At 40.3% G+C, this 14698-nt stretch overlaps 2 protein-coding genes across 2 annotated transcripts in view; one reads left to right on the forward strand and one right to left on the reverse strand.

Annotated features, from left to right (window-relative positions):
- Positions 1-3331, forward strand: part of LOC128092353 (uncharacterized) — a 5782-nt gene extending 2451 nt beyond the window's left edge. Inside the window, exon 2 of the mRNA XM_052706000.1 lies at positions 3157-3331. Coding sequence (XP_052561960.1) covers positions 3157-3331 — 175 coding nt within the window. The remainder of the gene's footprint in view (positions 1-3156) is intronic.
- A 2527-nt stretch (positions 3332-5858) lies between these two features.
- Positions 5859-14698, reverse strand: part of LOC120421097 (QRFP-like peptide receptor) — a 47387-nt gene continuing 38547 nt past the window's right edge. The window contains exon 4 of the mRNA XM_052706306.1: positions 5859-6446. Within this exon, the coding sequence (XP_052562266.1) occupies positions 6262-6446 (185 nt within the window). The 3' untranslated portion in view covers positions 5859-6261. The remainder of the gene's footprint in view (positions 6447-14698) is intronic.

Consider the following 14698-nt stretch of genomic DNA (forward strand, 5'->3'; position numbering starts at 1 on the left):
ATTGGAGTGAGATATTCTTGTCTAATGCTTGAAATTTCTGAAGTTTTTTTTTGATTTTTCAAAAACTTAAGGGAAGTTGTTATCCGGATTTCGGAGAAATCTGTCAATATGTATGAAATCCGCTTTCACATTTATTCGGATGTTAGATATGGAGCTGAAAATCGACTCAAATACCATCATATATTCATTTTTTAACAAGTTATACAGCCAACAATTTTAAAAGTCAATGGGAAACTGATGATTTTCCGTCTTGGGCTGTTAGAATCAGGTTCCCCGAAGCTATACCAATCCACAGAGTTAAATTCCAATTAATTTCCGGCCAGTTATTAATAGCTGAAATTTTGGTTATAAATGCTCTTGAGTTATTCTAAGAAACCAAGCACCTTCATGGGTTTATTATAAGCATGTTTGATTTAATGGAGGCATCTGTTTTCTCAGAATGATTCCATAGCATTTAATCAGTCTTTCCACTCTTAATGTTTGAAAATCTGGCAATCCTATCTTAATTTATGACTTCTAAAGACATATCTATGTACTTTTTTCTTATAGCCGGATCTTGCTTGTCTGATGACAACTTATCTTAAAGTTCGAAAATCTGGTACACTTTCTCAAGATTACTATTTGATAAAATGGATGTGGTTATTTTGCTCCTGGTTGCTATTATCTCCTCAGTCTAGTATTTAGCAATGATATTAGAGTATTCATATTTTTACCTTAATGAATTAACTCTTCTGCTGAAACCAAAATCATTGCAAAGTATTTCTGTTTCGTGCAAATGATTTGTATCTGAACAAAAAAAAAACCATCCGTATCACACCAGTTTTAATCGCTGCTTGGTCCTAGGGCCCAATTATGATCCTGCAAGTTTTTTTTTTGCACTATCATCACGTTCAGGCGGCAAATCCCCTCAAACCGAATCGAGTGACCACGCGCCGGAAGCCTAAGTCATGTTCTCTGATGGGTAGAGACAGCTGCTTACTTTTATCGCCCATAAATTACGGCATTCCAGAAGGGGCAGGGCGGTCAATGTCAGAAAAAAGTAATCGATGTCCATCAGGGCTGCGGACCTGTCGATTCGGGGGATCATGTGAGAAGGGAAAAAAACTTTCAAGATGCTTTCCAGGTCAAAGACCTGCTGCCCTGGGGGGCCGGATGCGTGAGTTATTCCGGTTCCTGGTGCGTATGGAGGAGCAACAAAACCTCAACAAGGCTGGTTGGGCTGTCAACTGCGTTAACTGGCATCATTTTTGTGGCTGGTAATCCGAACGCGTAACAGGGCCATAAATTATACTTCTTGCTGAGAGTGTTAGAGGGGGAGGGATTGTTCCAGATTGCGCTGTTTGAGGATTGATAAGAGCTCACAAGGGGGGAGGTACCAGTTTTGAAAATTGAAATGGGAAATTTTATTTTGGTTGAGGTTTTACGAGGCTTTCAAGTGATGGCATCGTTAAAATCATGTAGGCACACCTGATGTTTGAAAATCTAGTTAAATCTCAGATGATGCTTAATAGCAGCAACAGCATGCTTAGAATCTAATTTTTGAAGATAATCATGATTTAAACTCTGCAAAAAGGAAATGGAGAAATTGGTAGATTTCATTTCTAAGGTAATTTTACAATAGGACGTAACCTTGGACGTTTTCAAGCCAGGTGCCATCCTTTGAAAAAATGACCTTGGATTTTCAAGATTTTGCAAATGTTTAAATTTTTTACATAAAAAATGTCAACCTTGGCAGCATTTTCAACCGCAATTGAGATATAAACTAAAGATAATTTTAACTATTTAAACAACATATTTATAAAACTTTTAATATTAACTTTCTAGCTCACTTCCTATTTAGCTGTTTATCGATCGATTTCAATAAAAAAATGCTTTTTGGCTGTAATTGACCGTCAATGTGCTAATATGCCAACATTAGAAGCACGATTGAATTACATACTTTTGCTCTATTTTCCTTTCCCCCACGTACAAATTGAATTGAACTTTAAATACACGTGGCGAAACACCCTCATGTACAAACACAAATCTCCCTCCTTAAAATACCGTAAAACGGGGTGACATTGATAGCCGGGGTGACTTTGACAATGAACATGATTTTTAATCGGAAAACGGAATGCATTTTCGGATTCTTTGGACAATTTTCCACTAGGAGAGGGTTAAACAAGTTTTTAAATAATAAATTATATGTGTTTTTGAAACACAATTAAAAAAAATCTCCAAATTTATAGGCAATTTCAGTTGAACAAATTTCATGTAAAATGTGAAAACTTTTGATTCGTGTCTCGAATTCAGTATAAAATACAATATATATCAATAATTTTATAAACAAAACCAGTTTTAACAAATTTCAAGCCAAATTCCATCTTTTAAACAATTTTGCCTAAAATTTATAAGTATTTTGTTAAAAAGTTTATAAACTTAGTTAACTAAATAAAAAACTTGGATTTTTTCTTAAAAACTATATCAGCTAATTTAGTGATGGTACATTTAACGTACAAATAAAGTTTGAACATCTTAAATATGATTTTAACAAGAAAAACTATGACTATCATTGTCACCCCGAAATTTAAACTGAGAATTTTTAACGTAACTATGTTTCTAAACATTATTGAAAAAACTTGTTTTCCAAAACAGTGCATGGACTTTGTGTGGCCTACCCCAGTAAATGTTTTAAAAATAATAATCTTTTAGGCTTTATGTGAATTTTCCAGTTTGAGACCACAAATCGAAAATTACATAAAACTTTTCGGTAGTAGCATTCCAGAATAATGTATACAGCATTTTGTGATACTTTTTGCTCAAAATTTGAAAAAAATTGGGATTAAAACATGATTTTTTGTGAAAACAGTGTTTTCGTATCATATATTTATGAGTCAAAAAACAACATTTAACTCCTTTGAGTAAATTGGACCGAGAGCTTTTTACTTCAATCAAACTAAAGTTATTCCATAGGAGCTAAAACACGATTACACGTTCATGAGATAACTGAGTTGTTAAATTTTTAATGCCATTTAATAATGTTGAGAGCAGGACAACTTTACTTTCAGAAATGGTTGTGAAATTTAACTCTCTTTTCCTTTTCATCGTTCCGAAGGACATCGCCGTTGATTCAACTACATGAAATCACTACTAAATGATGTATATCCTCTATCAAAGCAATGCTACTTCTTCCCACACACAGGAGACACGACTGCTGGATGTCCAGTCCATCCCCCCAAAGTCCCAAGTTCCGAAGTTCCGAACATATCCCGTGGAGCACTTTGTGTCCACCCGATACGATTTGGACGGCACTAGCACCAGCCAGCGCAAAAGTCTTGTTTGCTTACTCTGATTACACAAACAGTTTTATCCTCCCCGGCCACCCCCTCCAAGTCCTGCGATGCACGCAAAAGAATTCAATGTTCAGGTTTATCCAATTTCCGTTGGAGAAGTGGGTGGTCAGTGAAAGTGTGCGTCCTCGCGTCTTCGTCGGAATCTGCTGAGAGTCACAGTCTGTAAGGCACGGAAGAGCATCATTATTTATGAAAAATTAGATGAGAATCAATACATTAAAAATGACACTTTGATTCCACGGTCGATTTTTCTTAGCTACTGTTGTTCGGAGTGAAGAAAATCCTCCGGGGGAAGAAGATGCGCTTGGGAAGGTTGAAGTGGACATAAAGTTTCGAACAAAGCGCTTTGTGGTTGCGGTGGTACACAAGTGTACAATTAAAGTGGAAAAAGGACATAAATATTTCGATAGCCCAGGCAACCAGGGCTTGAAAAAAAACTCTAAGGAAAAGAACGATGGGACAGGATTTAATATACTTTGCGGGGAGAAATATGTTGATCAAGGACATAAAAAAGATCCTTCATGTTAGAGTATTTGGGGGCGTGAAAACGTAGATATCCCTCACTGGGTCAATAATTCACCGTCTTGAAGGTTGAGTATTACTATGATGACAAAATGATGATCCTTTTCGTAGATTGAGCCTACACTTTGATCTTGATTGATGGTTGTGGTTGAGGCCTCTATGATCTAGAGTTCACTAAGTGATTTGGACAGGCATTTGATGAGCTTTTTCTATAAAAATTGTGTCACAGTATTTTACCAAGAAATGTTGGAGGGAAAAAATAACACCCCAAAACTTGTCGGAAATGCTATCAATCAGGAGAGGATTTCACAAAAATAAGCAATACCATCAGTCTTGAATCATTGCTCAACCAGCCGGTCAAAATATTGTGACTTGACAACACCAAGATAAACAGAGGCCCTTCGAGTGTTGTTCTTCGGGAGCAGTAAACAAGCCGAATAAAAATTGCATCAAAGTGCCGTGACGAATATTCACGCGATTTATCTGCGAGGCGTATAATGGACGCTTTATGAGCAATCATTTTGCTTCCGTTTGTGTCACAATGTTGGCTTCGAAATATGTGACACGGTGTTTTCAAAAGTTTTTTTTTTTCGAAAATATTCTGATTATATATTTTATTAATTAATATGAAATCAATTGCCTTGAATAAGTTGTAATTATATAAGCATCTTGCAAAAACTGGTAAGCCTCTTGCAAAAACGGTTCAAACGGATATAAACAAGTGAAGTCATGTTTCAATCATGCTAAAACATATCAGAACTAATAGTTTTTGCTGATACGTGTCGAATGAAGTCAAGATGATCGAAATCCATAATAAAATTAGGATTTTATGAGTGATTTTAGAAATAGCAAAAAATACGATTGTTTGTACATTTTAACCCAAAATACTCAAACTTCAACAACTTGTAACTTTTGAACCCCGGGGTTTAGAGAGTTCGTCCAGAAGACTTTTTTTCATGTCTCGGCGAGATCTTTCGAATAACGTTTCTCCCGTTCGTGTACATCCTTGGACCAAATCTGCCCATTCTCCTTTAATTTTAAAAATGTTTGGACACAGAGGTTTTGAAAAATGCATTATGGACATGTACTTCAATTTTGCTCAAAATTCACACTGAAATCCCACCGCGAAACTTTCTGCACCGAGGAAACCGGCTGGAAAATCATTGCCTTTGAATATACATACTTAAGAGTGTTGCTCAATTGCTCCCCAAGCAACATAATGAGATGGGCAATTTTCCTTCTTGATGTCGGGCGTACCTCCAATCCACCCCGTCTTCCTCTTCATTTCCCCCCCTAAAAAGGGCTGCAACAGTCGGGTGACATCGCACCGGGACGGTTCACTGAAATTGGGACAAATTTTGGCCATTGTTGCCGGCATCGAAACGGGCGTGAAAACTTGCCCAACGTTCGGAGAAGTTCTCGTAGCACTGATGGACCGTGACGAGGAAGAGTCACAGAGTGCGTTGACGACAGGCCCTCAACGCACGAGATAAAAGAGAAATATTGCCACTTTTCAGAGAAGACTTCAATTAGGCGGAAACTTTGCTGGCTTCCTGTGTAATCATGGCCGAAGAAAAATTCGCGCGACAATAACACTCGTTAGGTCTTTGCTCAACTGGTCGTAACAACTTAGCAATTTTCGGTCAATGTATGAAAATAGAAATTACAAAATTTTAATAAGATTCAACCAATTGTTTTGTAAAAATTAAATGGGATTGACTAAATTGTTCCGGAGGGATTCATAAAAATTTCATGTATCATTCATCTTTGCCACGAGTTTTTTCTCTGTCTCTGAATGAAAGAAGACAAAATCTTGTCATGAAAAACATTACTAATCCTTTCGGATCGCGCAGCGACGATGATTGAATCAAGTACGGATCCCCTTCCCGAGTGTGACTGTGCTCTGACCAAATTGTGAAAGTTTCTTAAACAAACCGAGCTGGATTAACGAAAAGCAATCTATCAATTCCTGATGATAGTTTTATCACACCACTCTGCAGTTGCATTTTCCCACGTGATTATTTTCCTCGTGGAAAGTTCACTGAGCAGAATGGTGCAATAAATTTAAATCGTTCAAGTCGGTTGACACGACGATGCTGGAAAGTTCATTTATTTTTGCTTGGAGTTTGTTTTTCTTGTAAACGGTTGAAAATGTTGCAATGAGAAGATAGATGAGAAGTTAATTTGAAAGATATCGAATGAAGACTACAAGCTTACAGTTTATACATTTGTGAAAGCAATATACATTACATGCATACAATAGGCAAACACCAAGTACACACAAGATGAGTAAATATTGTTAATTAATAGAATTCAACAGTGATTTAAGGCATGCAATGTGAGTTACTTTACAATAAACAAATCTCTCGTATTAGTCAACTTACAAAATTCGTTCCATTATCCTAACTTACCTCGTCAAGATGGCAGCCACGGTCCACGCGGCCAGGCAGATCAACAACGCCCGCGTCTTGGTGCACACGTAGCCGGCCTTCAGCGGCTCACAGATGGCGTAGTACCGCTCGAAGGATATCGCCAGGATCGTCAGGACGCTCGCGTGGGCCACCGTCAGCTCCACAAATGGGACCGCTTTGCCTGGAAAGAAGTGAATAATATGTAGAATTTAGAATTTATTTTTATTACAATTGTATTGATGTAGATCTAACTAAGTCTACAAGACTTTTAAATTGATGGGACAAAAATAGCCTTGCATTTTCTCAAACAAGCATACGCGTACAGGTGAAGCTAAAGGGTCAAACAAATAAATAACCCACCCAATATAAACGCGTCAATTCATCCCGAGCTGAGGCAGTCGATTAAATCGCGTATTTATGTTTGGCTTTTATAGCACTGTCCAAACAAACTCCAGATTCGCAAGACGTCACAAGGGTTCGTCCGCCGCGCCACAAGACGCTAGGCCATGAAAGTGAGAGGGCAATTTGCTATTCTCAAGAAGCTGCATCCGCCATCACCTTGCATCCAGCAAGAGTTTGCAACCGAATGTTGGCCAAACAAACAAAAAGTGGACCAATATTGGTATACACAAACTGCGATCGTTCCAGTGCGTGTAAAGTGGCGACTGTAAACAAGCTGCCGGTGCATCTGTAAATATACATTCGTTTTACAGCACAGGATTGCAGTGATAAATTATTATTCTGAGATTTTTTTGTGTTGGTTTGCACCAAGGTGCAGAAAACGGTGCATTCGATCTCTCCTGCAGAGAGTGAATATTTATTGTCTGGGAATTTGGCGCGAAGTGAATGATCGGAGTTTAGTAAACATTTGGACGTCTATCGGTGAAGGAAACAAAATGTAACGTGTAACAGCCGAAAGATTGAAACGTCGACGATGGATTGTTTGTAATCAGTTTTAATTAAAATCGTCACTCTTTCAGCAATTAAACGTCACATTTGTTTTATCTAATGACATGCGATGAGGTCTAGTGAAATGAGAAACATTCTCTGAACATCATTTGTAATCATATTTTTTCACTGATCGGTGAGCAAACTTAGAACTGCTTAGGCCTGTAAGCAAAAGCCCTGTTCCAATGATCAGGAGCCTTCGGTCAAATCGTTTGAATCTCCAGCGCGCTATCAGTCGTGAGCTACCACTATCCGGAAACAGCCAGCGATTCGGTAGATTGCTTCACACAGCTATCCAAATCCTTCATGATTTGCTTAGTCTATGACGCTGGTTGATCTGTATTTCACCTGTATTTCTCCCTGACGTTTCAATGGTTTGGGTTTTTTTACCTTTTTTGACACTTATGAGTTTACAAAGGTTTCAAACAGTAATCAATTCAAACAATACTAAAATCAGCTATCTTTATGGATTTGTAGGAATAAACCGCTCATACTTTGATTCAAACCAGCTAAAAAGTTCGGTTTGATTACCTAACATTCGATGTTTGACTTCCAAATTCTGCTCGACACGTAGCGTTTCCACCATCTTGCACGTAGATCTTCCCTGCGCATTTCCCCGAGACAAACGGGACAGCAAAATTTAATTACACATCCTAATGAATATGTATTGGATTTCACTGGAATTTTCTCCAGGACAAAAAACAAAGTTGCCTCAACAGCTTGTATAAAATAGTCCAAAAGTCACATGGGAGTCAACAGCCAGCAATTTTCATTTTAAAGCACTGGACTCTGTTGGACAAATGATCGTCGCACTCCTCTGGTCCAGTGGGTGACGACGATGTCAAGAAGCTGCCCAAGCTGTCATGGACGTGGACTTGGTAATTCCGGACACAAACGGACACCAGGACAATAGCAGCTCGGCATTGTCAGCGTCTAATGAAAATTCACCACGGGATAGCACTTTCCGAGTGAGCGGAAATTATAATTAGTTAGGAAATGCTACCAACTGCGTTCTTTTCGGCCGCCCAGCAACACACCAGCTTAGGGGTCGTAGGCCTTATCTGCTCGGAGGAGGGTCATTCTATCCCCGGTTGTAATGAGAATTGGGGTCATTCGGGCGAGAAGAGAGGTAAATAGTTTCGGGGTAAATTAATTTTGAGAGTGCATTACCGAGCAATTCAGGTGTGGAATTTCACGGAAAAGTGCCAATCATAGCTGTTGGATACCATGCTGAGATTCATGATGCAAAACCTCAAATTGCACATTTTCACTCTTCTCTTCTCAAAGAGGAATGTTGGCTGGATGATAAATGTTATGAAGCTGGCAGGATTTGCTTTCCTGTCAATTCCATAACTGACTGCACCCTTACGCAAACACATGACGGTTGCATTTCAGGATGGATTATTTTTCACTTTCTTCTGTTGAAGTTGAAGGATTGACCAGGGGTTCTCAGATCGGATACGATTACTGTAAATTTTACCACTGAAATTGATAACCACTGAAAACATCATTAATGCAGCTCCATGAACCACAAATTCACTCCAAGTGGTTTTCCGATTGTGTTCCGGATCGGAACCTTCCAGCAGTGACACGTCCACAACCATGATCGGAAAAATACGGATGGATTTGGGTCACCAACCAACCCCGAACCCTTTTCCGAAGCTCATCAGTGCAAATATCTTCGGAATGCCATAATGGCATATCGTTTCTTGTACGCAAACAAATCCGGCATCCTCCGTACCAAGACGAGTGCTTTTTCCCAAGTCAACCGCATACAAGTGGAAATATCCTGACACTCACAGGAACCAGCTTTTAGCTCGGCGAGATTTCCTCGATTGATGGAGAGCGGTTTTCTTATACTTTTCCACAGTTAAATATTGCCCATGAATGGTGTGTCCTTTGTCAATGGTGGAGGCGATTCCATTATGCAATCGAATGGCCAGAGACCAGCCAGTAAAGTGGGTCGTGTTTATCTCTTTTAGCATGACATTATTGATATTTCCTTTGATAATTCTGGGGTATAAGTATTCATTCAATGGATAAATTCTTACAAATCTTGCCATTTTTCTTTTTTGTTTGTGAGCAACCCGAATATAAAAAAAATGTTTTTTTTCTTCTGAATAAAATCCAACAATTTTTGTTAGTGTTGTTAAACTTTAATGCCACAAGAAATTAATGCTTAAGAGTGAGCAGGATAACCTACTTGTTAACAAACTAACATTGTCCCATTTACATTGTTTAGCTTGAATTGAAAAAAAAAAAACAAAAATATTGATAAATGCATTCAATTTAATTCAACAAAGCGTGTATCCAGTTCTTTGTTTCAGAATGTCGTAGGATCTTTTGAGCTAATTTTCCAAAAAGACGATTTTGATTATTCCGAGTTAAACTGAAAAATATAATGAATCGTGCTCATTATCATATGAATAGTGAAATATTTCTGCACTCCAATAAAGTTCCAAAATTGTTTTGTTGCTCCCCCACTTCCATATTTTACAAAAAAAAAAAAATACTGAATCTCCCCAGGAGATCAACTCGCATATTTGTGAACACAATCCAAACAAAAATGACATCAGATAATAACATACAAATGGATAAACAACGAAATCAATGTTTTCTTTTCTTGGCAAAACCAACAAAGATCTCCGCGGTCGGTCTTTCTTATTGTTAAGAAGATGCAAAATTGCACATTTCAGCTGCGATCAAGAGCTCTCGTGTCAAGATTGGGATTAAAAAATGCGGATGATTACTGCTCGGAGAGAGATAGAGAGCAGGACAAAAAGGTGTACTGAATGAATCGCGAGCCAAATTTCACCATAATCCATCACACGGGGACGCAAACTGATGTTTATCCATCCTGAGAGAGGTGACGCGAAAAAGAATTGCTCTTTCATCTGCATAATCAATATGCAACAGTTGGACACGAAACCAACCCCACCCGGCCAGGTCCCTTCAGTAAAGAGGCCAAAGATTGGAATAAATCTGCGGCACAGTTGGGGAGCTCAAAGTGTGTCATTAAATTGCAGTTGTAGTGCGCTGTGGTTTACCGCACCGGTTGATTGAAATCTCGTGCAGCGTTTAAACTTTGGCTGAAATTTGATCTTGCTTCCCGCGATCTTCAAAGGATTGGCTGTCATAAACGGGGAACAGTGTACGGAAAAAGAAGAACAAACATTTTACCGTGTAGTGGGGTTATTTGATCAATGTTTTTTTTACCGAAATATAATTTAATTCCGAAATGGTACTTTTTGCAATTCCGTTGTGAAACTGTATACCGTCAGTGGGGGTGACATTGGGGAGTGAGATTGGGTCAAAGTGTTTTTACGGATTTTACCATTTCTCAGATTCTTCTCAATGAAACTGAATTCTGAAAAAGGGTTGTGTAGGGGACATCTTAAGATGACTTCCCTGAAAAAATCTCGTTCCTAGAACAAATCCTGTTATTTTGGCAGCTGTTTAAAGTTGAGGTACGATTTTGGCCAAAAATGACCTCTCGAAAAATCATTTTTCTAATATTTTTGTTAGAATTGCTCGAAAACTACCCACATGTTTGAAAATCTCCACTTCAAACATTGTAGCGTGTCAATACGATTCCCTCGAACAAGAAACACTTTTGGATGACTTGTTTTTACCATATCGTTGTATTTGAGCATCATTTTAGTTTCATTTGACCCCATGTCACCCCCTCTAAGGGGTGAGATTGGGTAAATTTTCAAACTATTGGCATTTAAGGTAGTGTTCATCAAAATACACCATATTTTGGGAAAATGTTAGTAAAATATCTAAGAACAAATCTCCGTTGAAAGAGTTTCGATTTTATTTAAATTGTTTTTGTTATTAAGAAATTACGAGAGGTGTATCGTTTTTTTACCCATAGTCACCCCCACTGACGGTACTCTACTGTTCACTACAAATAACAAAAGAATCGCAAAGTGATACTTTTCGAAACAAGTGCTGAATAATTCTACTTTTCAGCACTGAAATGGATGCTGAAAAGTTGAACTTTTCAGCACTTGTATCGAAAAGTTCAGTAAATTGACTTAACAAATAGAAAATTAACTTAAAATTCCATTCATAGGGTGTTTTTCGGAATGGCAAAAAATGTTGTATGGAACTCGTTGCAAAACTTGATCAGCATTCGTCGTATTTATTCAACTTGGTAAACCTCGTTGGATAAATGTACAACTCGTGCTGAAAAAATCTATTTTTGCAACTTGTTGCATGAACTACTATTATGCAATAAGGTGCAAAAAGAAAAAAAATACACGAGCTGTTCATCTATCCAACGAGGCTCTGCACAATGTGCACTGCACATTCATACCCAAGTTTTATAAAAAAAAAGTTACTTAATCCACCCTAAGGTGGTTGAAGCCTTCCTCACATTGATGAAGTTATAATTTTCATTTGATAGGGTTGTCAGATCTTCAATCTTTTGGGCGTGTTGGAAAGGTTTCAGATAGATCCGGATAACATTTTAATCAAAATATCTGAGATCTAGCCTATGATAAGTGTTAAATTAACACTTAAGTGCTCGTAACTTGTAATAGGGTTGTCAGATCTTTAATCTTTTGGGCGCGTTAGAAGGATCTTTTGATTGGCTATCTATCGATGGGTCGCATGATAGACGCATGACGTTTTCATCAAAATATTTAGGTCCGGCCTATACAAAAAGTATAAATAACACTTAATTGCTTATAACTGTTGATAGTGTTGTCAGATCTTCAATGTTTTGGACTCGTTAGAGAGGCCTTTTAAAAACCTTTCGAAAAATGTACAACGTGACGGGTTTTCTTACAAAAACCACCCTTTTTACAATCATCCGGACGTTTACCAAAATAATATTTTTAGTATAACTTTTGAAGTACTTTACAGGGGGGAGGCGTTGCATTTTCTGCACTAGTCTACTTACAGGATCCATGCCGGGTGCTAGAACCATTTCCTGTTCTACATACATATGAGTCCATGCGAGGGTTTAACCGCGCCCAAGAATCGCGTTGCTTTTGATCGGTTAGTCATATGCAGCCCTCTCCTTGGACCATCGAGACGTGTACCGATTTGGTAGAGCCAACCGTCATAACGTGCTCTCCTTCACAGCCACACTCGTGGGTTCTCAACTCCTGTGACCATCGAGACGTGTACCGATTTGGTAGAGCCGACCATCATAACGTGCTCTCCTTCACAGCCACACTCGTGGGTTTTCGACTAGGCTTCTAGTCGTTCCTCCTCTGGTCGTCTCTCCATTTCCGCTGGAGAGCCGAAGTGATCTGCGTCACCGCTCCGACGACCGCATTCCACTTGGCGATGTCGCTGCACATTCTTCGCACCACATTATCCGGGCTGGTGTCTGCTCCGATAATGGCCAGCATTTCGCTTCGCGCTGCCTCGGAGCGAGGGCAGCTGAACACCACGTGCTCCGGTGTTTCCTCGCAATCGACGCAGTCCGGACAGAGAGGAGACTCTGCATGTCCGAACCTGTGCAGGTACTTCCTGAAGCAGCCATGGCCCGACAGGAACTGTGTGAGGTGGAAGGTGACCTCTCCATGCCTTCTGCTCACCCACGTGGATACGGACGGGATAAGCCGATGCGTCCATCTGCCTTTCTCCGTGGTGTTCCACTCACGTTGCCACCTTGCCAGCGATTCGGCTTTCGCAGCTTCCCGGATACCTCTCGTGCCTCTTCGGGTGTAGCGCACGGTGTCCTCCTCCAGTGTGATGCCGATGGGGATCATTCCGGCTATGACGCCAACTGCTTCCGACGAAATAGTCCTGTACGCGCTTGCAACCCGCATGGCCATCAGTCTCTGCGTTCTGTCGAGCAGCGCTCGATTTCGCTTCGTCCCCAGCGCCGTCCACCATACCGGTCCGCCGTACCTAAGTATGGACGTCGCGACACTTGCCAAGAGGCGGCGCCTACTGCTCCTGGGTCCAGCGTTGTTCGGCATAATCCTCGACAGTGCCATGATCGCCTTAGCCGCCTTCTCGCAGGCGTAATCGACGTGGCTGTTGAAGTTCAGCCGGTCATCCACCATCACCCCGAGGTACTTGAGCGCTCTCTTCGAGTGCACGACGTGTTCTCCAACGTGTATCTGGGCCTGCTGCACCTTTTTGTGGTTACTAACCAGTATCATCTCCGTCTTGTGGTGAGCGATCCGCAGCTTCACCTCGAGCATCCAGTTCTCGATCATTGCGATTGCCTCCATAGCCAGCACTTCGATCTCCTCGACGTTTTCGCCGGTTACCGTCAGCACTATGTCGTCTGCAAAGCCAACAATTTCTACGCCGTTGGGTAGCCCCAGTGTCAACACTCCGTCATACATTCCGTTCCACAGTGCTGAACCCAGAATGGATCCCTGCGGAACTCCCGCGGTAACAACAACGGTTTTTTGTCCATCGGCAGTGTCGTAGACCAGCACGCGGTTCTCGAAGTAGCTCTTCAAGATCATGCACAAATAGTCAGGCACCTTCATTTTGTGCAGCGCTGCTGCTATGGCCGCCCAGCTCGCACTGTTGTGTGTGTGTGTGTGTGTGTGTGTGTGTGTGTGTGTGTGTGTGTGTGGTCCAATCCAATACCCGCTAACCGGCAGCGAAATTATGGAAAAGTATAATTTGTATCAGTCTTTGTATATGCCGAATGCTGCTACAACTTATTTCAGTCCCGGGTATTAGGTGGTGATAGCCCTCGCGCTGCTTCCAACGACCCATTTCAGAATGGCAGAGATCCTAGCGGCCCAATTCCGAGGTCGTTGGGCATTGTCCGGCCCCGCCTTAACATAGAAGCAAGCACCAGATGGATCATTGATCTATCTTAAGACTCCCAATCCCTTCAGGCAAATCAGGGATCAGAGCGTATTTAATATGAAAAGAATAACAACATGTTTTATAACCTTTAGATGGCCGACTGGTTAGAGTCCCAGACCATCAATCCAAAGGTGTGAGTTCGAATCCCACCTGATTCAGTTTCGTTTTTTTTTTTTCATATTCAAAGTTCTGATTCCTGATTCTAAATTTGAAAGGTACCGACCGGGATTTGATCCCTGAACCTTCTGCTTGTGAGGCAGAAGCCGTAACCATTAAGCCACGGAGCCGGTGTATACGTTAAGGTAAGTCTAGGAGGTCAAATTAAGAAGTTTATTTTCGAGTGATTTTATAGCCTTTCCTCAGTAAGGTGAGTTAGGCAAAAACTATTTTAAATCGCTCATAACTTATCTGGATCAAGTTGTACAGCTTTAGTCTGCCCAATCAAATCGCGCTATCTTGCCACACCTTGCAATTTCAAGTGCGACAACATCTTGATTTTTAACCATAGCCGTTATGACACACGTGCATGTACGGTTCATGTAGAATCGGTTAGCCAAACAAAACGTGTTTGTTTTAGTTTTTTATTGTGTTTTTTTTTTTTTATTGCCAAACGCATTTTGTCGGGACGCCGAAATGGCGGATGTGACAAAATAGCACGAACATGTCAATTTCGTAAGTTTTCATTTC

Source organism: Culex pipiens, chromosome 1 (assembly GCF_016801865.2).
Source record: "Culex pipiens pallens isolate TS chromosome 1, TS_CPP_V2, whole genome shotgun sequence".
Classification (NCBI taxonomy): Eukaryota; Metazoa; Arthropoda; class Insecta; order Diptera; family Culicidae; genus Culex; species Culex pipiens.